This window comes from Chelonia mydas, chromosome 23, assembly GCF_015237465.2.
Source record: "Chelonia mydas isolate rCheMyd1 chromosome 23, rCheMyd1.pri.v2, whole genome shotgun sequence".
Taxonomy (NCBI): Eukaryota; Metazoa; Chordata; order Testudines; family Cheloniidae; genus Chelonia; species Chelonia mydas.
This window is the reverse complement of record NC_051263.2, coordinates 15,930,209-15,954,042: the sequence shown is the minus strand read 5'-3', so window position 1 is coordinate 15,954,042 and position 23,834 is coordinate 15,930,209. Positions and strand designations below refer to the sequence as shown.

General features: G+C 57.3%; 2 protein-coding genes across 2 annotated transcripts in view; one reads left to right on the top strand and one right to left on the bottom strand.

Annotated features, from left to right (window-relative positions):
- The window catches only part of LOC119564877 (immunoglobulin superfamily member 1-like), a 967,916-nt gene that overhangs the window by 708,064 nt on the left and 236,018 nt on the right, over positions 1-23,834 (bottom strand). The window lies entirely within an intron of this gene.
- Positions 1-23,834, top strand: part of LOC119564866 (immunoglobulin superfamily member 1) — a 999,687-nt gene that overhangs the window by 951,069 nt on the left and 24,784 nt on the right. The window contains exon 21 of the mRNA XM_043534608.1: positions 20,789-21,079. Within this exon, the coding sequence (XP_043390543.1) occupies positions 20,789-21,079 (291 nt within the window). The remainder of the gene's footprint in view (positions 1-20,788; positions 21,080-23,834) is intronic.

Here is a 23,834-nt window from a genome sequence, read left to right as displayed (position 1 = left end):
CTGCGGAAGAGAAGAATGAGGGGGGATTTGATAGCTGCTTTCAACTACCTGAAAGGGGGTTCCAAAGAGGATGGATCTAGACTGCTCTCAGTGGTAGCTGATGACAGAACGAAGAGTAATGGTCTCAAGTTGCAGTGGGGGAGGTTTAGGTTGGATATTAGGAAAAACATTTTCACTAGGAGGGTGGTGAAGCACTGCAATGCGTTACCTAGGAAGGTGGTGGAATCTCCTTCCTTGGAAGTTTTTATGGTCAGGCTTGACAAAGCCCTGGCTGGAATGATCGGTCCTGCTTTGAGCAGGGGGTTGGACGAGATGACCTCCTGAGGTCCCTTCCAACCCTGATATTCTATGATTCAGAGTTTCACTGGCAGTACCAGAAACAGGACGCGAGCGCCGGCTCTGGGCAGACTTCCCCTTTCACGGATTTATCGGCTGTTCCTTTAACAACCCAGGATCCATATTTATTCCTTCCTCCCCCACTGACGGGGACCGGAAAACACAACCCCTCCCAGCCACCCGTCCCATCTCTGTGCCACGTCACTGGGTGAAGAATAGATTCTGCAGCGACACGACCTGAGAAGGAGTTTGGCCAGGCCCCTCCACCCTCATGCTCCAGGGTGGGTCAGGAAGGAATCTCTGCCCTGCTTCATGGGAGAGGGCCACTCCGTGGGGGGCACTGTGTGCGTATGGGGGAAGTCTTCCTCTGTTCTGAGCTGCTGCTCCAGGGAGGCTAGATGGGCCTGTTGGAAAAGGTCAGGGCAACATGGGCACCTCTTGATGCCTCCTGAGATTGCCCCGCTCCCAGCTGGTCCCCGGACTGGGCAGCTCCCATGTGGGGCTGGGAGACCATGGCGTGGCGGGGCCAGGCAGCTGCAGGAGGGGATGTGGTTTGCTGGACGTGACAGGAAGCTGGCTTTGCTCTGACCGTGGTAGATTTGGGCAGGAGATTGCAGAGAAACCATCTGATGGGGAAGAAAGGGGCCGAGCACATCACAAGCTTCCTGGGGCTGCAGCCCTTCGCGCTGTTCCTCATTCCGCTCACACTCGGGCCTCAGGTTGGTTGGATCTGGGCACTGGGGCGTTGGTGGCAGCGCTGAGGGGCCCCCCTCTGCCCCATCATGGTGTCTGCTCTCACCGTCCTCCTCGGTGAGTATCGGCCACACCAGGGTGTGTGGCCACGGTGGGGATCTGAGACCAGGGAGTGTGCCCATGGGGCACCGAGGGGCAGATCTGAGACCAGGGTCCAGTTGCTCTGGGAACTGGTCTCTAACAAGCTGTCTCCTCTCCAGGCTGCTGGCTGGCTGGGCGGAGCGGGGCGTTGGGACGTGAGTATCTGTGGGGAATGGGGAAGCTGGGGGAATTTCCACATTAAGGACGAGGGATGTGGGTGGGGGTGAGGGGCACCAGTCCCCCAAAGGGATGATCCTGTCAGACATGTGTTCTCCAGAGGTGGGGACTGAGACGTTGCCCTACTCATCACAGGGATGGGAACCTGTTGGAACAACTGGGGGATTTTGTTAACATGTTTTCTTTGGGTGCCTGTCCTGGGAGCAGCTTCCTGAAATGACCCATATTTAGACCAGAAACCCCCTGTCGTGGAGTTTGGGGGAGTCAGGGCCCTGCACCCCGCACTTCCTGCGATTCACTGTGACTCTCAGCCAGCCAGTAAAACAGAAGGCTTATTACATGACAGGAACACTTTCTAAAACAGAGCTTGTAGGTACACAAAACAGGACCCCACAGTGGGGTCCTTCTTCGGGGGTGGGGAGCCTTTCAGTTTGGAGCCTTCTGGGCCTCCCCCCCACCGGCTCCAAACTGAAACTCCCTCCAGCCGCCTCCCACAGCCACACACCCCGATCCCTCCTCCAGCCTTGGTCCAGTTTCCCAGGCAGAAGGTGTCACCTGGACCCAACCCGCTCCTGGGCTCAGGTTACGAGGAGCTGGCCATCAAGTATCATCCCCCAGTGAAGTCACAGGCTGATATCCCACCATCATCTAGTATCAATGCCGACAGTCAACGAGTAAAACTCCCACGCAACATTACCAGGTTAATATTCTCTACTCCCTACCCCGTCACACCTCGCAGGGTAGATCCCAATTCACCGCCTGAGTGCGATGGGGGCAGGGCTGGGTTCTGTTCTCAGCCCCCCGGGCTCAATCCGGAGTTACCCTGACTGCAGCAGGGGCCGGGCTGAATTGACCCTGGAGAACTAAAGGAATCAGAGACTGGAAATCTCCTTTCCCCCTGCTGTCTCTCCCAGGCTGTGAGTCCCGGGGCCGGGCCTGCACCGCAGGGACAGTCGGGGCTGGGGTGAAACGCTGGGGCGACAGACGGGCAGAGGATTGCTCCAGATGGACGCGGTTTGTGTCACCCCCACTTACTGCCTGTTTGTTTGTGAATCCAGAGGGGTCCCTCCCCAAACCCTCCATCTCCGTCAGCCCCAGTGGGGTGATCCCCATAGGGGGAAACGTCACCATCCGGTTTTGGCATCAGCGCCTGGGCATGAGGTTCATCCTCTACAAGGATGGAGATGGGAACCTTCCGACGTACAGGGACCCTGCTAGTTATGTGGCTGAATTTCCCATCACCAGCGCCAGACGGGAACACGGGGGCAGCTACACCTGTTGTTATATCTACAGAACAGGACCAGCTGCCTTCTCGGAGCCCAGCGACCCTGTGCAGATCATTGTAGCAGGTGAGGGGCCCAGCCCAGCACCTCGGCTCCCAGCCCCACACCCAGCCAGGCCCCCAGGGGGTCTCTGTGAGCCCTGACCCCGCAGAGGGGACGCCCGGCCGGGGAGCGGGGACGGAGTCACTGGGGGGTTCCCCAGCCAGTGGGGAGCAGCAGCCCCTGGAGACTCGGGGCAGGGAGGCGACTTTAACGCTGCCCCTTGTGGGTAGGAGCCGTGAGTCGCTATTTAATCCCGTGATCCCCTCCGCTCTGTTCTCCAGGCCCCGCCCCAGGCAGTGCCCCGGCCGGAGCTGAATGAGGCAGGGGCTGCAGGGGAAGTGGTGGCTTGGTGGACACGGCGCTGGGCTGGGACCCAGGAGAACTGGCCCAGCTCCTGGCGCAGCCACAGACACTGTGTGATGGGAGCACATCGCAGTTTCCAAAAGTGTTCTTCCTTGTGGGGGGGCCTCAATCTTGGGGGATCTGAGGCTGAGCGCCCACAAACCGAGACACCCCCAGATAGTGGAGACCTCTGCAAACACTGGCCTCAGTAGCGCTGGATCCCTTGTGTTGGGGGAGCATGAAGGGCCCCAGCCATGATCAAGGCCCCTTTGTGCCCGGCACTGCATAAACACAGAGTGAAGAGACCGTCCCCGCCCCTGGGAGCTCACTAAGAAAAGTGAATCTGTCTGTGCCTCAGTTTCCAAACTGTAGAATGGGGATAAAGACCCCTTCCTGCCTCCTGGGGGGCTGGGAGGGTGACTCTTTTCCTGTGTGGGGCTCAGCCCCCTGCCCCTCTTCCCCCCCTTTGACGCTGCTCTCTCCACCGCCCTCCTCCTTCCAGGTGAGCTGTGCACCAGAGGTGGGGGTGAGTGGGGCAGGGCGGGGGAGAGGGAGCCGGGGTGGGGGAGGGGGGCAGGGAGTGGGGCAGGGCGGGAGAGGGGGAGCCACTCTCCAGGGGTGGGGGTGAGGGTAGTGGGGGTGAGGGGGGCAGGGAGTGGGGCAGGGCCCCTGCTCAGTGGCTCCACTGCTCCTCCAGGCTCCAGCAGCAGCTGCTCTTCCCGCCCCCTGGTGGCACAGGCCGGTCACTGCAGGATTCAGACTTCGGGTCCGGTCAGTGTCACTGCCAGGTTCCCTTTTCAGCCAGACTTTCCTGCTGAAAACGACATGGGCAACCCCGGGCCCTGTGGTGCCGGGCGCCAGTGACCAGCCCGGCATCCCCGCTCCCAGCCCCACCCCCAGCCAGACCCTCAGCAGCTTGGCACTCACGGGGTGCTCAGAGCCAGGCTCTGCCCTGAGCCCAGCAGAGGGGACCCCCGGCCACGGAGTCACTGGGGGGTTCCCCAGCCAGGGGGAGCAGCAGCCCCTGGAGATTTGAGGCTAAGGGGGGATCCTGGCCCCCAGATGGCTGTCCCCACTCTGGGGACACACAGAGGAGTCGGGGCCCAGGGGTTTCTGAGCCGGCACTGCCCCCCCCCCATGAATGACAGTGAGGATTGAAGCTGAGTTGTGGTTGGGGGGGGCAATCACTGTCACTGTTTCAGCCCATCCCCCCGCCCCGACAGATACTGGTTCAATTCCCTCAGGGGGAACTGACCCAACCCAGCCTGGAGTGACGCTGGCTCCCACCCACCCGGGCAGCTCGGGGCCAGGTACCGGGGCCGGGGGGGAATCACCATCAAACCAGCCCTGGAAGGCTCATGCTGCCCAAGGAGCTGCCCCCGGGGGTTGAGGCTGGTTGGGCGGGATGGGGGAAGTGACTCCTGGTGCATGAGCCCAGACACCAGGGGGCGGGAAAGCCCCTGCCCCTCCCTCACCACCAGACCCCCAGCTCCTCTGGCACCTCCTGTCCTATAGGTTGCTGCCTGGAAGTGACTGGGGTATCCCCAGAGAGGACAGGATCTGGGAGTCCTGGCTTTGGGGTTGGGAGGAGCTGGGTGCCCAGGCGGGTCCTGGGGCTAGGGTTGCCAGGTGTCCGGTTTTTGACCTGAACACCCAGTTGCAAAGGGACCCTGGCAGGACAGTTAAAAGTCCAATTGGCGGCACCGCGGGGCTGGCAGGGTCCCTGGCTGCTGTGGCTCTGCGCTGCTCTCGGGAAGCAGCCGGCATCTCCCTCCGGCTCCGAGGCTCAGGTTGGCCACAGGAGCTCTGCGCACTGGCCAGACCTGCCGGACGGGTGGGTTGGCGGCTCCACTCCCGGGGCAGCACCAGCTGCTGATCTCCCGGTCCGAGCTACCGAGTGACTCTTCCCTTCCCCCTACAGCAGGCCCCCCGGGGCGCCGAGATTTCACCCAGGCCAACATCGCCCACCTGGCGCTGAGCGCCGCGGTCCTGCTCGTCCTGGGGCTGATCCTGGCCGAGGCCTATTACAGCCGCCCGAGGGGGGCGCCCTAAGTGACCGGAGCTGGACGCAGCACTCCCGGCCTGCCCAGCGCCGAGCAGAGCGGGACTCTCACCGCCCGGGACTCGCACACTGCCCCTCTCTTAACGCAGCCTAAAGCTGCCTTTGCTTTTGGTTTTGCAACGGCATCACATGGCTGCCTCATGCTGAGGGTGTGATCCACCACAACTCCCCGATCCGTCTCCACCGTGCTGCTGCCAGGCCCGTTCGCCCCCACCCTGCCCTGCTGCGCTTGGTTTTTCTTCCCGACATGCAGCACCTCTGTCGGCTTTGGAACAGTTCGGTGACGGGGTGCTCTACGCAGCTGGCGCCTCCTGCTGGCCGTTCTGGGGAACGGCTCGACGCCCCTTCCCGTGGCTGCCTGCCGTCCCTCCGCCTCTCTCTCTCTCTTGCTCCAGCAGCTTCTGCTGCCTCAGCCCTGCGGCCAGGTCACGGCGCCCGTTCAAAGTCTCCCTCCGCACTGGCGGCCTCAGGCAGACTCCCCTTCTCTGCCCAGCGAGAGCCACTCCCCCAGGGGCTGGCAGCGCTGGGCCGCAGCCGGCTGCTCTGGCCGCACGGCAGCCTCTGGGGGGCAAAAGGCGGAACTGCAGCACTTAGAATCATAGCATACCTCGGTTGGAAGGGACCTCAGGAGGTATCTAGTACAACACCCTGCTCAAAGCAGGACAAATGCCCAATTTTTTTTGCCTCAGATCCCAAATGGTCCCCTCAAGGATTGAACTCACAACCCTGGGCTTAGCAGACCAAAGCTCAAACCACTGAGCTATCCCTCCCCCCACTTCTTGGCCAGAATATATTTTATGTGGGAAAAATCAAGATTATGTGGGACAGATTAACTCTGCACATTCGCAGAAGCACAAAATTCTTCTCCTGGGAATAAAGAATGGTGAATGGTTCCAACACTGATGTGACAGGTTGCCCCCCACTCTGGGGATGCCACCTGATGTACTGGGTACCACAGAGCCCACCCATTCCACCCGCCTGGGCTCCCTCACCCTTTCCTGCAGAGCCAGGCCCTCAAGCCTTCTCCAGCACATACACACACAGGTAGGGACACACCCAGCTGCAGAAAGACACCGAAACCAGCCCTTCATGGGAAAGCTTTCAGCTAAGGAATTGACCTGCACTCGATCACAGAGTCCACAGGTGATGCTCTGGACCTTCTCCCTACGAAGCCAGGCAGGACTCTGGGGAAGTCTCCTCTCTGGGAGCAGCCTGTCTGCAGGACCCACAGCTCACACAACTTCCACCTTCCTGGGTCTGACCTCAGAGCATTCAGCATCCTCTGCCCCTCCGTGTGCTTCCCACAGACAGTCCACCCAAGCGGGCCCCTGGGGAAGCCAGAGGGTCCTGCCCCGCAACTTCGCAGCCAGACATGACTCTCAGCCAGCCAGTAAAACAGAAAGTTTATTAGACAACAGGAACCTGGTCTAACACAGAGCTTGTAGGTGCAGAGAATAGGACCCCTCACCTGGGTCCATTTTGGGGGGCCGTGAGCCAAACAACCATGTCTGCACTTCACTCCATGTCCCCAGCCAGCCCCAAACTGAAACTCTCTCCCACCCCTCCCCCCGGGCTTTGTCCCTTTCCTGGGCCAGGAGGGCACCTGAGTCCTTTGTTCTCCAACCCTTTAGCTCTCACCTTGCAGGGGGGAAGGGCCAGGCCATCAGTTGCCAGGAAACAGGGTGTCGGCCATTCTCTGCGTCCAGACCCCTGCACACACCTGCCCTCTAGGGCTCTGCAATGATCATACACCTTTATTCCACCACCTAGATACTTAAGAACTGCCTAGGGGAAACTGAGGCACCCCCACACTATTCAGAGGAACCATTAAGAACAGTCCCGCTTCATTACATCTCTCCCCCCTTCGAGACTGAACTGAGCAGGGTCACTTTAGCCGGTGACCTGGGGAAGTTCGAAGCCACCAATGTTCCCATGGATGCCCCAGCATCTCTCCCTTTCCTTGGTGGTAGTTACACCAAGTCCTTCCAGTTTCACGCCCTGCCTTAGGTCAGGGTTGGTCGATAGCACTCGCATGCCGCATATGGGAAGGTTTATGGAGCCCGTGCCCTTTTGCCACCCCAAAATCCCCGGGGGTCAAACTGGGATCGGGTTTTCTCCCAGCGCTCCAGGCTGGAGGGCTGCAATTCGGGCTCTCTTGGTTAAGAGCCCCCATCTTGACCTGGGCCACATACTGTTTACTTACAGAACTAGCATGGAGACATCCCTCTCTCAACAACCTTGTCTCCCCAACAAGTGGGCCAAACACAGCCACTTGGTTAGAGGACTCTTTAACGTTCTTAACAGCTTTCACCCCATCTGAGACCTTCTCAAAGCTATCCACACTGGATCCTTCAACAGGAAAGTCAGTGGGTTCATTCACAAAAGAAAATTTCTGGCTGTTAGGAACTGAAACTTTCTTGATTGACTTTCACACCCTTCAGCTGCAGTAAACTGCTTGCAAAGACTCCATGAGGATTCCTTTCCCGAGGGGCTTTTCTATGCAACAATTCACCCCTCACAGAAATTCTGCCCTTACACTCTTCACCGAGGGCTTGCTCTAGAGGAACACTTTCCTGAGCAACAACAGACTCTTTCTGGGTCTCACATCCAGAATTACCTCTGGCCCATCCGGCAGATTCCTGCACAATCCCCTTTCACCCAAACTGACAGACTTCCTAGATAAAAGGTCGGAAGCATTCTCCTTCCCTTTGCCACACACAAGTTCAGGAATCTTTTCCTTCTTGCTACAGGTTTCCACACCCTCAGTAGGTAATACAATCACATCACCTTCATGCTCTCCTTGTGCCCTGGCTAGGATCTCACCCTGATTAGACAGAGTTGCTACACCCTTTCCCAACAGTACACTAGCTATGGGCAAAATACAAGCACCAGAATTGTCTTTGCTCTGGGATTTTACATAGACACTAACTGGATGTGACCTAGTTACAGGGCCATTCTCCCGAGCAGACACAAAGTTATGCATCTGATGAAGTGAGCTGTAGCTCACTAAAGGTTATGTTCAAATAAATTTGTTAGTCTCTAAGGTGCCACAAGTATTCCTTTTCTTTTTGCGAATACAGACTAACATGGCTGCTACTCTGAAACTTAGGATCATTCCCTTCCTGGGCTTTAGCTGAATCCAAAACCAACTCTGAGACAACTGCACTACCCTCAGCCATCACAGGCTGAAAGGCCCCTTCTGTCTGCTCCACAGACAAAGAGCTGGAGTCACATTCTCCTTTCCCAGACACACAGCTTGGGATCTCATTCCCCTTGTCCCAGCACACAAGGCTGGTCATGGACAACTGCTTGGAGATCAGGGTAGCTCCCTCCATAGGCAAGTCAATACCCCTGACAGACACAGGCACATTTCCTTCCCTGTCCCAATTCTCCACCCAGGTAATAGGTAAGGTCCAGGGACACTTATCTTCCACTCTCCTAGCCTTCCCATCCTGCTGACTAGACACAGCCATCAGCTCACAAGGCTGCCTAGGCTCATCCGAACTTTCCTTACCAAGCACCTTGCCACTCCCAAGAGATACCCTGCCCTGCCAGTGTCTCCCCCCACTCAGCTGGGGTCTCAGCTCCCACTGTGCTCAGCGCTGCCCTTGCTGTCCCAGTGGGGGCAGGCAGCGACCTCGCTGCTTTCCTCACTGCATCAGAGCCAGCGTGAGCCCCCTCACCAGTGTGCAAGGGGGCAGGGAGCATCTCTCTGTCCCACCCAGCCCCAGGGGTCTGGTTACAGGCTGGCAGGTAGCCCAAGCCTAGCAGCTCCTCCCTGCTGCCAGCCAGGTCATCTGCATTTTCACTGACCATTTCCCTCTACGCCGATTAGTTCCCTGGATTCAAATTCAAACCCTGGGCAGTACAGGAGCAGGGCCTGGATCCTGTCCGAAAGAGTCACAGTCACTCCCCAACAGGGTCTCACAGCTGATATCCTGGAGAACCCCAACGACCAGCTAGCCCCACCCCTCCTGGGTCTGCAGAGGGATCTGGACCATAGGGAGGGTGAGGGGCTTCACCCCTGGGACCCTCACCCAGCTCACACAGCCCCTCAGCATCTGAGGCTGCACCACCCAGGGCCTGACAACAGTTCTCTCTGTGGAGGCGGTGACTGGGGAACAGGAAAACGAAGGGGGATTGACGAGGACCAGGCGTGCTGAAGGCTCAGAGAGGAGCGGTTTAAGGGGGCGGTTAACCCCTGGGAGTGTGTGGCCAGCGAGAGGGACTGTGCAGTAATGGGGTCCCCCAGGGGACTGCGGTGAGCAGTCTCAGGGGCGGAGGAGCCTGCGGCTTGGACCTGGGAGAGAGAAGGACTTTTGCAGTAACAGGGTCCCCCGGGGGATTGCAGCGAGCAGTCTCAGGGGTGGAGGAGTCTGCCGCTCGACCCTGGCAAAGAGGTGGTGACCTCGAGAAGGGCTGGCACACGAGGGGTTCTCCCTGGAAACTGTGGGGAGCTGAGAGCACACAGGCCTGTGAGTCCACCACCCAGCACCAAACTGAAACCAACCCCCCCCGCAGCAGACTCCCTCCTGCAGCCTCTGTCCAGTTTCCCAGGCAGAGGTGTTACCTCCCCCGCCCGCTCCTGGCCCAGGTGACAGGCTCTCAGGTCTCCCATCCCCAGTGAAACTCCCCTGCCACATTCCCAGGGCAACACTCCCCCATCCCTGCTACGTCACACCATGTGACCAAGCAATCTGGGAGAGGTCATGTGACCCTGCATGCCCCCCCCCCCCCACATGTTGCCTCTACCTGGGTTGTGCCCCCAGCTCTGGCAGGGGAGTGGGGTCTAGTGGTTGTGGCGGGGGGAGAGGGGGTTAGGGAACAGGGTTCAGTGTGAGGGAGGATGGGGGGGTCTCTGGGTGTGTTGGGGACTCTCCCTGCAGGTGGGGGGATACGATATTTACAAGGGGATTTTCTGGGTCTTGAAGGCCCCGGCTCAGCAAGACCCCATCTGTGAGTAACACACTGTCAAGGGGTCCCCGGGCGATGCTCTGGAACTGCTCCCCTTGAAGCCAGGCAGGACTCTGGGGAAGTCTCCTTTCTGTGAGCAGCCTGTCTGCAGGACACACAGCTCACCCAGCTTCCACTTTCCTGGGTCTGACCTCGGAGCATTCAGCCTCCTCTGCCCCTCCTTGCACTTCCCACAGCGAGTCCGCCAAGGCGGAGATCCTGGGGAAGCCAGAGGGTCCTGCCCCCCAACTCCGCAGTCAGACGTGACTCTCAGCCAGGGACATGGGACATAGTCTAACACAGAGCTTGTAGGTGCAGAGAACAGGACCCCTCAGCCGGGTCCATTTTCAGGGGCAGTGAGCCAGACAACCCCATCTGCACTTCACTCCATGTCCCCAGCCAGCCCCAAACTGAAAGTCTCTCCAGCCCCCCCTTCTCTGGGCTTTGTCCCTTTCCTGGGCCAGGAGGGCTCCTGATTCCTTTGTTCTCCAACCCTTTAGCTCTCACCTTGCAGGGGGGAAGGGCCCAGGCCATCAATTGCCAGGAAACAGGGTGTCGGCCATTCTCTGTGTCCAGACCCCTGCACACACCTGCCCTCTAGGGCTCTGCAATGATCATAGACCCTTATCCCACCACCTAGATACTTAAGAACTGCCTAGGGGAAACCGAGGCACCCCCACAATATTCAGAGGAAACATTAAGAACAGTCACGTTTCATCACACACACGCAAGGGGGTACCAAGGTGAGGCTCTGGCGACGGGTGCGTCTTATGGGGGCTCCACCCATATGGGGTGGGGCCTGATTCACAGCTGCTGCTGGTTGGGACTAAGGAGAAGGTCCCAGAGGTAGCTGGTGTAAGCTGAGCTTCTTGCCTCCCTCCCCACCTACTACTGTCCCAGCAGTAATCACCACGTGTAGGACACAGATGTGTAGGGTGTTCCCCTGAAGGGCACATCTACAGAAGCAAAGGAAGCAATGCACAGAAGCATGATTGTTAGTTCACACACAGCATGGAATCATGTCAGTAAAATGCACCTCTTGTAACATACCAATCGCTTTCTCTCAGACCCTTAGCAAAGCACACATCTCGGGGAACACACTAAAAAACGTGAGTTCAGCCTGGGTGGGTGGTGGGCATTCAAACTGGGGCAAAGAGTGTAGGTGATGTTTCAAGGGGAACAATGCTGGTGAGTAGGGAGAAGATTGTAAATTCCATTTTCCACAGGCAGGGGTCACTGAAGCCAATATCTCACTCCCGAGGGTAAGCAAGGATGCCAGGATGCATCTCCTACATGCATGCGGGTTCAGACCCGCTCCCTATGCTGCTGGCCTGTGTGCCGCTTTGGTTCCTGCACAAGTGATTGCCGAGTGGCGCGGGAAAGTTTCCCACAATGGGGGAAGGAGCAAAGCAGCTCTGCCCAGGAACCTTCGGCAGAGGATCGGCGAGTACCTCCAGGAAAGTTTCCTCGAGATCTCTCTGGAGGATTCCCGTGAAATCTCGGTGTGCATCAACACACTGATCCACCGCACTGCTTAGCTGCACAGGGGAACGTGGAGCACATGCAAACACAGCTAGTCTGGCGCATTTCTATCGCTTCACCCACTTCTACAGTATACAGAGCAAAGGACACCTGAACGTCACATAACAGAGCAGCATCAACTCAAAAAGATCACTTCCCAGGGGTCTCCTCTCCTGCATCTTGCTCACCGGAGATGTGCTGCTGGGATTGGCTAGAGAGTGGAGAAGAGTTCCTGACTGACCAGACAACCCTGCTGTAGGCCCCACATCATCCTCCAACTTCACCTCCTCGTCCACGACTTTGTCCTTGGGGTAAGGTCCACTGTCCACTGCCTCCAGCCCGGCCGAAGTGTCCACAGGGCTCTTGGCAGTGGAGTGGGGTCGGTGCCGAGGATGGTGTCCAGCCCCGGAGCGATCGTTTGCCTCCCTTGTCTTCTGCTATTCCTGCCTCAGCTCCTTTATCTTCGCTCTGCGCCCACCGTGTCCCGAGCGTGGCCCTTATCACACAAGCCAGGAGAAATCGGCCCGTAGGTGTCGAGTTCCTTCAGCTGGAGCAGAGCTGGGACCGGACGGCCTCCTCTCCCCATGCACTCAGCACATCTAACAGCTCCCCATCGCTCCCAGCGGGGGGTTTTGCCACGTGGAGCCGCCAGGTCAGCCGGGAAGATGCGATGTGAGCTCTCCGCTGAGCAAACAGGAAGTGGAATTCCAAAAATTCCCAGGCCTTTAAAGGGGGAGGGGCGGATGGTTGTTTACCTGGGTGCCGGGCAGAGGAGTTCGAACTGCTCACCAGAGCGGTCAGGATGGGCATTATGGGCCACCTCCTGGAGGCCACTTACAGTGACACAACCCAGCATGGTGTGGTCACTGACACTTTGTGGCTAAAACTTTGCCACAAAAAGCTCTATGCCTCTCCTCCAAGGGGTTTTACTTTGTCGGCTAAACAGGGGAATTTTCCCGGCGAAAGTGGCACTGTAGCATGTGCACCTCCCGTTTTGTCGACAAAAGCTGCCTTTTGCCGACAAAACTGTGTAATGTAGACGAGGCCTTAGAAACCTTCATCTAATTTCAAGCCTAAACTTGCTGATGGCCAGTTTATATCCATTTGTTCTTGTGTCCAAACTGGTGCTCAATGTAAATAACTCCTCTCCCTCCCTGGGCTTTATCCCTCTGATATACTTATAGAGAGCAGAGCAGTCGTATCTCTCCTAAGCCTTCTTTGGGTTCGGCGAAACAAGCCAAGCTCTTTGAGTCTCCTCTCGTGAGGTGGGTTTTCTATTCCTCAGATCATCCTCGTAGCCCTTGTCTGCACCTGCTCCAGCTTGAATTGATCTTTCTTGAACATGGGAGACCAGAATTTCACACAGTGTTCCGGATGAGGTCTCACCAGTGCCCTGTAGAACGGTACGAACGCTTCCCTCTCTCTACGGGAGCTACCTCGCCTGATGCATCCTGGGACTGCATTCGCCTTTCTCACAGCCACATCACACGGGCGTCTCCTAGCCATCCTGTGATCAGCCCACCCACCCAGGTCTTTCTCCTCCTCTTTTGCTTCCAATTGGTACATCCCCAGCTTATAGCAAAAATTCTTGTCATTAGTGGATGATCCTGCACTTTGCATTGTTAAATTTCATCCCATGCCTATTGCTCCAGTTTTCCAGGTCGTACATGTCTTCATGTACGATCATCCGGTCCTCCTCCCGATTGGCAATACCTCCCGCCTTTGTGTCAGCCGCAAATTTTATGACAACCAGCCCAGTTTTTGTGCCAAGGTCAGGAATAAAAATGTGAAATAAGCTGGGTCCCAAGCTAAGTTCCCTGTTCGCCGCGCAGTGGTGTGGCCGGACAGCAGCCCATTGAGCACCGCGACCTGCTGCTACTGGGGGAGGAGCCACCCGAACGTAGCCCTGGCCGGATCTGCCCCCCCCGGGGTGCCCCTCCCCCACCCCAGCTCAGCCACAGACCTGCCGCCTCTTGGGGAGGAGCGCCTCTCCCATGGCCCCAGCCCCGGAGCTGCCGCAGCAGGGAGAGGCTCCTCTCTCCCCGGCCCAGGTGCGGCTGCCAGGAGAGAGAGCGGGGGGCAGTCCTCTCTCCCCACTGTAGCCCTGGAGCCCCCTCCTGCACCCGAAACCCCTCATCCCTAGCCCCACCCTGGAGCCCACACCCCCAGGCACAGCCCTCACCCCCCACACAGCCCAACCCTCTGCCCCAGCCGTCAGCCCCTCATCCCAGGCCCCACCCCCCAGACAGAGCCCACACCCTCCAGTACCCCAACCCTCTGTCCCAGCCCTGAGCCCCCTCCCACACTCCGAATTCCTTGGCCCTAGAAGAGTCCAAACAAAAAAAGAAAGCCAATAGAGAATGATTCTGTGTTCAACAAAGTACTAAAAAGCCAAAGGGAAAGTTTAAAAACAGCTTTGACAAGGGAAGGAAATGGTTTCTGTGCTTGTTTCGTTTAAATGAAGATGGTTAAAAGCAGCATTTTTCGTCGGCATAGTCAAGTTTCGAAGCTGTGTGAGGTCAACGGTGAGTTGTAAACCTTTCAGAGAACCACAGTGTTTTATTCAGAGTTAGGAACATTTCAGTTACGAACAACCTCCCTTCCCCAGGTGTTTGTAACTCTGAGGCTCTCCTATATTTTGCATCCTGTTACTCTCCAGATTTGTAATAAACACAGAACCACAAACCAGCCCCCCCCTTACAGGCACCCCAAAGCTCCCCAGTCCTTGTGTGTAACACCTGAGTGAGGTGGGATTACTCCAGAACGGGTGCAGGGAGGGAGGGCCCTGCTCTAACCCCTGAACCCCACTCCCCTCCCAGAACTGGGATAGATTCCTGGGTGGGTGCTGGGCAGGATGTAATGGTGCCCCAGGGGACGCCCTCCATTTGTTAAACTTTTCAATACTTTAATTTTTCTTGCATTTGTAGCCCATTTCACGACTTTGATGCAGGATTTGCATTCATGATTTAGCCCTGTCGTATAAGACAATAAATTTGCACACTAGGATCTGTAAATATGTATTTCTTCATGCCGCAGATAAGAAAAATACCCCCCCAAAATTCATTTCTTCTATACGTATAGAAACGTTTAATTTTTAAGAATAACTGAAATGTAAGAATGTCAAGTACTTGACCTGTGCCCCAACCCATACTAAATAGTGTTACACCAGGTGACAGCCTGAGAATGTCTCCGCTCGTCCCTTAGTTCGAAGAGTCGCTTTTCTCACCTTCGCCCGCCCGAACTGAAGTACAGCATCCGAGTGGGAGCCAAGGACTGGCCATTGGCATTTTCAAGCGATAAAATAGCCAGCGACGTCCGTCTCTCATTGGCCATCAGCGATCACAGACCTGTTTTCATAGAATCATAGAATATCAGGGTTGGAAGGGACCTCAGGAGGTCATCTACTCCAACCCCCTGCTCAAAGCAGGACCAATCCCCAAATACATCATCCCAGCCAGGGCTTTGTCAAGCCTGACCTTAAAAACTTCTAAGGAAGGAGATTCCACCACCTCCCTAGGTAACGCATTCCAGTGTTTCACCACCCTCCTCGTGAAAAAGTTTTTCCTAATATCCAACCTAAACCTCCCCCACTGCAACTTGAGACCATTACTCCTTGTCCTGTCCTCTTCTACCACTGAGAATAGTCTAGAACCATCCTCTCTGGAACCACCTCTCAGGTAGTTGAAAGCAGCTATCAAATCCCCCCTCATTCTTCTCTTCTGCAGACTAAACAATCCCAGTTCCCTCAGCCTCTCCTCATAAGTCATGTGTTCCAGACCCCTAATCATTTTTGTTGCCCTTCGCTGGACTCTCTCCAATTTCTCCACATCCTTCTTGTAGTGTGGGGCCCAAAACTGGACACAGTACTCCAGATGAGGCCTCACCAATGTCCAATAGAGGGGAACAATCACGTCCCTCGATCTGCTCGCTATGCCCCTACTTATACATCCCAAAATGCCATTAGCCTTCTTGGCAACAAGGGCACACTGCTGACTCATATCCAGCTTCTCGTCCACTGTCACCCCTAGGTCCTTTTCTGCAGAACTGCTGCCGAGCCATTCGGTCCCTAGTCTGTAGCGGTGGATGGGATTCTTGCTTGCTAAGTGCAGGACTCTGCACTTGTCCTTGTTGAACCTCATCAGATTTCTTTTGGCCCAATCCTCTAATTTGTCTAGGGCCCTCTGTATCCTAACCCTACCCTCCAGCGTATCTACCTCTCCTCCCAGTTTAGTGTCATCCGCGAACTTGCTGAGGGTGCAATCCACACCATCCTCCAGATCATTTATGAAGATATTGAACAAAACCGGCCCCAGGACCGACCCCTGGGGCACTCCACTTGACACAGGCTGCCAACTAGACATGGAGCCATTGATCACTACCCGTTGAGCCCGACAATCTAGCCAGCTTTGGGGATTGGGGGGCGCCAGGCTCGGGGTGCTGGTTTTGTTGTTAGCGACAAAAGGGAAAATCGAATGTTTGCAGTAAAATGTTTCAGAAGTAATGTTCCCGAGGGACGTTTTTTTAATCTCTTGTGGTCCCTGCTCAAGCGTCTATCGAAGAAAGGTTCGGACCAATGAAGCACCACGAAAAGACCTGGGGGTTTCGTACGACTTTAGTAAGCATCCGGCAGACGGGAAAACACTGCTGAGCCATCATACGGACCTTCCCCGGGCGCTGACGCAGGGGGACTGCTCAGACGTCAGTGGTAATGACCTCTCTGTCGAATTGGACAACATCCGTCCCGTTTGGCCACACGGGACGCGCCCTCCACTCCAAGTTCTCCAACACGCGCGTGGTGCAGAGCTGCAGGACACGGTTCCTAGCGTGTGGGCGGCTCTGAGGGTTCTGCTCACGTGGCTGCTCACAGTCGTGTGCGGTGAGCGGAGCTTTTCCAAGCTCAGGCTCACTAAAACTAATGGAAAAAGCTAATGTACTCAATGCTTTTTTTGCCTCTGTCTTCACTAACAAGGACAGCTCCCAGACTGCTGCGCTGGGCATCGCAACATGGGGAGTAGATGGCCAGCCCTCTGTGGAGAAAGAGGTGGTTAGGGACTATTTAGAAAAGCTGGACGTGCACAAGTCCATGGGGCCGGACGAGTTGCATCCGAGAGTGCTAAAGGAATTGGCGGATGTGATTGCAGAGCCATTGGCCATTATCTTTGAAAACTCGTGGCGGACGGGCGAAGTCCCGGATGACTGGAAAAAGGCTAATGTAGTGCCAATCTTTAAAAAAGGGAAGAAGGAGGATCCTGGGAACTACAGGCCAGTCAGCCTCACCTCAGTCCCCGGAAAAATCATGGAGCAGGTCCTCAAGGAATCAATCCTGAAGCACTTACACGAGAGGAAAGTGATCAGGAACAGTCAGCATGGATTCACCAAGGGAAGGTAATGCCTGACTAATCTAATCGCCTTCTATGATGAGATTACTGGTTCTGTGGATGAAGGGAAAGCAGTGGATGTATTGTTTCTTGACTTTAGCAAAGCTTTTGACACGGTCTCCCACAGTATTCTTGTCAGCAAGTTAAAGAAGTATGGGCTGGATGAATGCACTATAAGGTGGGTAGAAAGTTGGCTAGATTGTCGGGCTCAACGGGTAGTGATCAATGGCTCCATGTCTAGTTGGCAGCCGGTGTCAAGTGGAGTGCCCCAGGGGTCGGTCCTGGGGCCGGTTTTGTTCAATATCTTCATAAATGATCTGGAGGATGGTGTGGATTGCACTCTCAGCAAATTTGCGGATGATACTAAACTGGGAGGAGTGGTAGATACGCTGGAGGGGAGGGATAGGATACAGAAGGACCTAGACAAATTGGAGGATTGGGCCAAAAGAAACCTGATGAGGTTCAATAAGGATAAGTGCAGGGTCCTGCACTTAGGACGGAAGAATCCAATGCACCGCTACAGACTAGGGACCGAATGGCTCGGCAGCAGTTCTGCGGAAAAGGACCTAGGGGTGACAGTGGACGAGAAGCTGGATATGAGTCAGCAGTGTGCCCTTGTTGCCAAGAAGGCCAATGGCATTTTGGGATGTATAAGTAGGGGCATAGCGAGCAGATCGAGGGACGTGATCGTTCCCCTCTATTGGACATTGGTGAGGCCTCATCTGGAGTACTGTGTCCAGTTTTGGGCCCCACACTACAAGAAGGATGTGGATAAATTGGAGAGAGTCCAGCGAAGGGCAACAAAAATGATTAGGGGTCTAGAGCACATGACTTATGAGGAGAGGCTGAGGGAGCTGGGATTGTTTAGTCTGCAGAACAGAAGAATGAGGGGGGATTTGATAGCTGCTTTCAGCTACCTGAAAGGGGGTTCCAAAGAGGATGGCTCTAGACTGTTCTCAATGGTAGCAGATGACAGAACGAGGAGTAATGGTCTCAAGTTGCAATGGGGGAGGTTTAGATTGGATATTAGGAAAAACTTTTTCACTAAGAGGGTGGTGAAACACTGGAATGCGTTACCTAGGGAGGTGGTAGAATCTCCTTCCTTAGAGGTTTTTAAGGTCAGGCTTGACAAAGCCCTGGCTGGGATGATTTAACTGGGACTTGGTCCTGCTTCGAGCAGGGGGTTGGACTAGATGACCTTCTGGGGTCCCTTCCAACCCTGATATTCTATGATTCTATGATTCTATGATTCTATGATCTCCTTCCCCCTGCTGTGTCTCTCCCCGGCTGTGATCCAGGGGCTGGGCGGGGGGTAAAACGTTGGAGCGACAGACGGGTGAGGGTTGAATCAGATGGACGCGGTTTGTGTCACCCCCACTTACTGCCTGTTTGTTTGTGAATCCAGAGGGGTCCTACCCCAAACCCTCCATCTCCGTCAGCCCTGGTGGGGTGATCCCCGTGGGGGGAAACTTCACCATCCGCTGTCGGCATCAGCGCCTGGGCATGAGGTTCATCCTCTACAAGGATGGAGACAGGAACTATCTGATGTACACGGACCCTGCTGGCTCTGAGGCTGAATTACTCATCCCCAGCGCCAGACGGGAACACGGGGGCAGCTACACCTGTCGTTATATCTACAGAACAGACCTAGCTGCCTTCTCGGAGCCCAGCGACCCTGTGCAGATCATTGTAGCAGGTGAGGGGCCCAGCCCGGCACCTCGGTTCCCAGCCCCACACCCAGCCAGGGCCCAGGGCTTCTCCATGAACCCTGACCCCACAGAGGGGACGCCCGGCTGGGGAGCGGGGAAGGAGTCACTGGGGGTTTTCCCAGCCTGGGGGGAGCAGCAGCCCCTGGAGACTCGGGGCAGGGAGGCGACTTTAACGCTGCCCCTTGTGGGTAGGAGCCGTGAGTCGCTATTTAATCCCGTGATCCCCTCCGCTCTGTTCTCCAGGCCCCGCCCCAGGCAGTGCCCCGGCCGGAGCTGAATGAGGCAGGGGCTGCAGGAGAAGCGGTGGCTTGGTGGACACGGTGCTGGGCAGGGACCCAGGAGATCTGGCCCAGCTCCTGGTGCGGCCACAGACGCTGTGTGATGGGAGCACATCGCAGTTTCCAAAAGTGTCCTTCCTTGTGGGGGGGCCTCAATCTTGGGGGATCTCAGGCCGAGCGCCCACAAACTGAGACACCCCCAGTTAGTGGAGACCTCTGCAAACACTGGCCTCAATAGCGCTGGATCCCTTGTGTTGGGGGAGCATGTAGGGCCCCTGCCATGATCAAGGCCCCTTTGTGCCCGGCGCTGCATAAACACAGAGTGAAGAAAGAAAAGGAGGACTTGTGGCACCTTAGAGACTAACCAATTTATCTGAGCATAAGCTGTAGCTCACAAAAGCTTATGCTCAAATAAATTGGTTAGTCTGTAAGGTGCCACAAGTCCTCCTTTTCTTTTTGCGAATACTAACATTTCTGCTACTCTGAAACAGAGTGAAGAGACAATCCCTGCCCCTGGGAGCTCACTAAGAAAAGTGAATCTGTCTGTGCCTCAGTTTCCCCCCTGTAGAATGGGGATAAAGACCCCTCCCTGCCTCCTGGGGGGCTGGGAGGGTGACTCTCTTCCTGTGTGGGGCTCAGCCCCCTGCCCCTCTTCCCCCCCTTTGACGCTGCTCTCTCCACCACCCTCCTCCTGCCAGGTGAGCCGTGCACCGGAGGTGGGGGTGAGTGGGGCAGGGTGGGGGAGGGGGAGCCGCGCTCAGGGGGGAAGGGGTGGGGGGCAGGGAGTGGGGCAGGGCGGGAGAGGGGGAGCTGCACTTCGGGGGTGGGGGTGGGGGTGAGTGGGGCAGGGCACAGGAGGGGGAGCCACTCTCCAGGGGTGGGGGTGAGGGGGGCAGGGAGTGGGTCAGGGCCCCTGCTCAGTGGCTCCACTGCTCCTCCAGGCTCCAGCAGCAGCTGCTCTTCCCGCCCCCTGGTGGCACAGGCCGGTCACTGCAGGAATCAGACTTCGGGTCCGGTCAGTGTCACTGCCAGGTTCCCTTTTCAGCCAGACTTTCCTGCTGAAAACGACACCGGTGTGGAAGTATAACATTGTATAAGTATAACGTTGTATAAGGGGACATGCTGGATACATTGTATATGAGAGGGCATGCCAAAACATGTTACAAAGTATCTGAGGGAGCACACGTAGGGACAGTTAGCTTTTGAATGGAGAAGCAATTAAGATAGAGCCAGCATGTCTAAGAAGCAGGCATCAGAATGGAAGGTGTGAAGGGCAATTAGTTAAGTTAACTGGAAGCTGTTAAAGGAGATTGTTAAGGGTGGCAGGTAATTGAAGATACGTGACTGGTCTCAGGGATCTCGAAGGGTGGTGACTAAAATCTTTTTCTTCTTTTGTCTGTAACTTCTCTGTAACTTGTTCTCCAGCAAGCTGTATAAATTAAGAGACACAAGCCCCACTCGGGGGGCTCACTTCTAAATGTATTAGCAGAGCAGCTTTGCTAATAAAACAGAGTGGTCTGATAAATTGTGAGTCTGAGTCAAACTTAGACACCGGCAACACCGGGCCCTGCGGTGCCGGGCGCCAGAGACCAGCCCATGAGTTGCTCTGTGTCCAGGGCGGGCCAGAAGCAGTGAACGAGGCAGGGGTCACACACGGCATATGAGGACCCCAAGCACTAGGGAGCCGTGGCTCGGTGTCTGTGGGGCCGGGAGCCAAGCTCACAGGGCCGGGATTCTGGGTGGGTGGACTCTGGGATCTGGGAGAGAATCTCTGCCCGGGGCCCTGGATCCGCCCGTGGCTGGGGCCTGCCAGGGAGGCCGGGGCTGAGTGGGTGCCCGGGTCTTGTTCTCACAGCCTGTCTCCCGTGCTGAGATCCCAGCCTGCCCAGACCCTCCATCTCTCTGAGCCCCACTGGGGTCACCGCCCCAGGAGCAAACGTCACCATCCGGTGTCAGGGGCAGCGCCGGGACGTGAGGTTCTTCCTGCACAAGGCTGGAGACCTGAACCCGCCGCGACACATGGACCCTGCTGGGGACGGGGCCGAGTCCCACATCCCCACCGTGGGCCGGCAGCATGGAGGGAGCTACAGCTGCAGCTACCAGCCCCGATCAGAGCCCTTCGTCTCCTCGCAGCCCAGCCACCCCGTGCAGCTGGTGGTAGCAGGTGAGGGGCCTGGCTCCACGTCCCCGCTCCCAGCCCCACCCCCAGCTGGTCCCTCGGTAGCTTGGCACTCACGGGGTGCTCAGAGCCAGGTCTGCCCTGAGCCCAGCAGAGGGGACCCCCAGCCATGGAGTCACTGGGGGGTTCCCCGGCCAGGGGGAGCAGCAGGCCCTGGAGATTTGAGGCTGAGGGGGGATCCTGGCCCCCAGATGGCTGTCTCCACTCTGGGGACACACAGAGGAGTCGGGGCCCAGGGGCTTCTGAGCCGGCACTGCCCGCCCCCCCAACATGAATGACAGTGACGATTGAAGCTGAGTTGTGGAGGGGGAGGGGCAATCACTGTCACTGTTTCAGCCCCTCCCCCCTACCCGACAGTCACTGGTTTGATTCCCTCAGGGGGAACAGACCCAACCCAGCCTGGAGTGGCCCCGGCTCCCACCCACCCGGGCTGCTCGAGGCCAGGTACCGGGGCCCGGTGGGGAATCACCATCAAACCAGCCCTGGAAGGCTCATGCTGCCCAAGGAGCCGCCCCCGGGGGTTGAGGCTGGTTGGGCGGGATGGGGGAAGGGACTTCTGGTGCATGAGCCTAGACACCAGGGGGCAGGGAAGCCCCTGCCCCTCCCTCCCCACCAGACCCCCAACTCCTCTGGCACCTCCTGTCCTGTAGGTTGCTGCCTGGAAGCGACTGGGGGATCCCAAGAGAGGACAGGATGTGGGAGTCCTGGCTTTGGGGTTGGGACGAGCTGGGTGCCCAGGCGGGTCCAGGGTTGCCAGGTGTCCGGTTTTTGACCCGAACACCCGGTTGCAAAGGGACCCTGTTGGGACAGTTAAAAGTCCGGTTGGCGGCACCGCGGGGCTGGCAGGGTCCCTGGCTGCTGTGGCTCTGCGCGGCTCTCGGGAAGCAGCCGGCATCTCCCTCCGGCTCCGAGGCGCAGGGTGGCCACAGGAGCTCTGCGCACTGGCCCCGCCCCAAGTGCCGTCTCCGCAGCTCCCATTGGCCAGGAACCGCAGACAATGGGAGCTGCAGGGGTAGCACCTGTGGGCAGGGGCAGCGTGCAGAACCCCCTGGCTGCCCCTCCAGCTCCCAGACAGGCTGGTCCCTTCCCGGGAGACGCCTGAGCTAAGCGCCACCCGAGGCCTGCACCCCGAACCCCCTCCTATGCCCCAATCCCCTGCCCCAGCCCTGAGCCCCCTCCCTCACCTAAACTCCCACCCAGAGCCCACACCCCACACCGCCGTATGCACCCCAACCCCCTGCCCCAGCCCAGAGCCCCCTGCCACACTCCCAATGCCTCAGCCCCACCCCTCATCCCTGGCTATACCCAGAGCCCGCCCCCCTGCCGGAGCCTTCACCCCCTCCCGCACCCCAACCCCCTGAAAATGAGCGAGTGAGTGAGGGTGGGGAGAGCGAGCTGAGGCACCAGAGCCAGACCTGCCGGACGGGTGGGTTGACGGCTCCACTCCCGGGGCAGAGCCAGCTGCTGATCTCCCCGTGCGAGCTGCCGAGTGACTCTTCCCTTCCCCCCACAGCAGGCCCCCCGGGGCACCCGGATTTCACCCAGGCCAACATCGCCCACCTGGCGCTGAGCGCCGTGGTCCTGCTCGTCCTGGGGCTGATCCTGGCCGAGGCCTATTACAGCCACCCGAGGGGGGCGCCCTAGGTGACCGGAGCTGGACGCAGCACTCCCGGCCTGCCCAGCGCCGAGCAGAGCGGGACTCTCACCGCCCGGGACTCGCACGCTGCCCCTCTCTTAATGCAGCCTAAAGCTGCCTTTGCTTTTGGTTTTGCAACGGCTTCGCATGGCTGCCTCATGCTGAGGGCGTGATCCACCACAACTCCCCAATCCATCTCGGCCGTGCTGCTGCCAGGCCCGTTCGCCCCGACCCTGCCCTGCTGCGCTTGGTTTTTCTTCCCTACGTGCAGCATCTCTGTCGGCTTTGGAACAGTTCGGTGACGGGCTGCTCCACACGCCACGCGGCTGGCGCCTCCTGCTGGCCGCTCGGGGGAACGGCTCGACGCCCCTTCCCGTGGCTGCCTGCCGTCCCTCCGCCTCTCTCTCTTTCTCTTGCTCCAGCAGCTTCTGCTGCCTCTTTGTGACTCGGCGCTGCAGCCAGGTCACAGTGCGCGTGTTCCCCCGTTCAAAGTCTCCCTCCGCACCACTCCGGGGATGCCACCTGATGTACTGGGGTACCACAGAGCCCACCCTTTCCACCAGCCTGGGCTCCCTCACCCTGTCCTGCAGAGCCAGGCCCTCAAGCCTTCTCCAGCACATACACACACAAGTAGGGACACACCAGCTGCAGAAAGACACAGACACTGAAACCAGCCCTTCATGGGAAAGTTTTCAGCTGAGGAATTGACCTGCACTCAGGTGCACACCCTCTCAGGGTGCAAACCCAAAATTGTATTGTCTTGCGCTGCACAGAGAACTGTACTGCGTAAGCTAATTGAAATTTGCCTCCTCCCTCAATGTGGAGGAAGATATGCACAGCTTTGTCCCCCCACCCCCCAGTAATGAGTTCCACAAACTGGGTTTTGAGAAAACAAAACAAGTTTATTAATTAGAAAGGATAGATTTTAAGTATTATAAGGGATAGCAAACAGATCAAAGGCAGATTACTGAGCAAATAAAACAAACATGCAAACTATAGTTTAATACACGATAGAAACTGGCTACAATCTGTAATTTCTCACCCTCGATGTTGGTTTAAGCAGGTTGCAGAGTTTCTTGAAGACAAACTTGAAGCTCCAGGTAT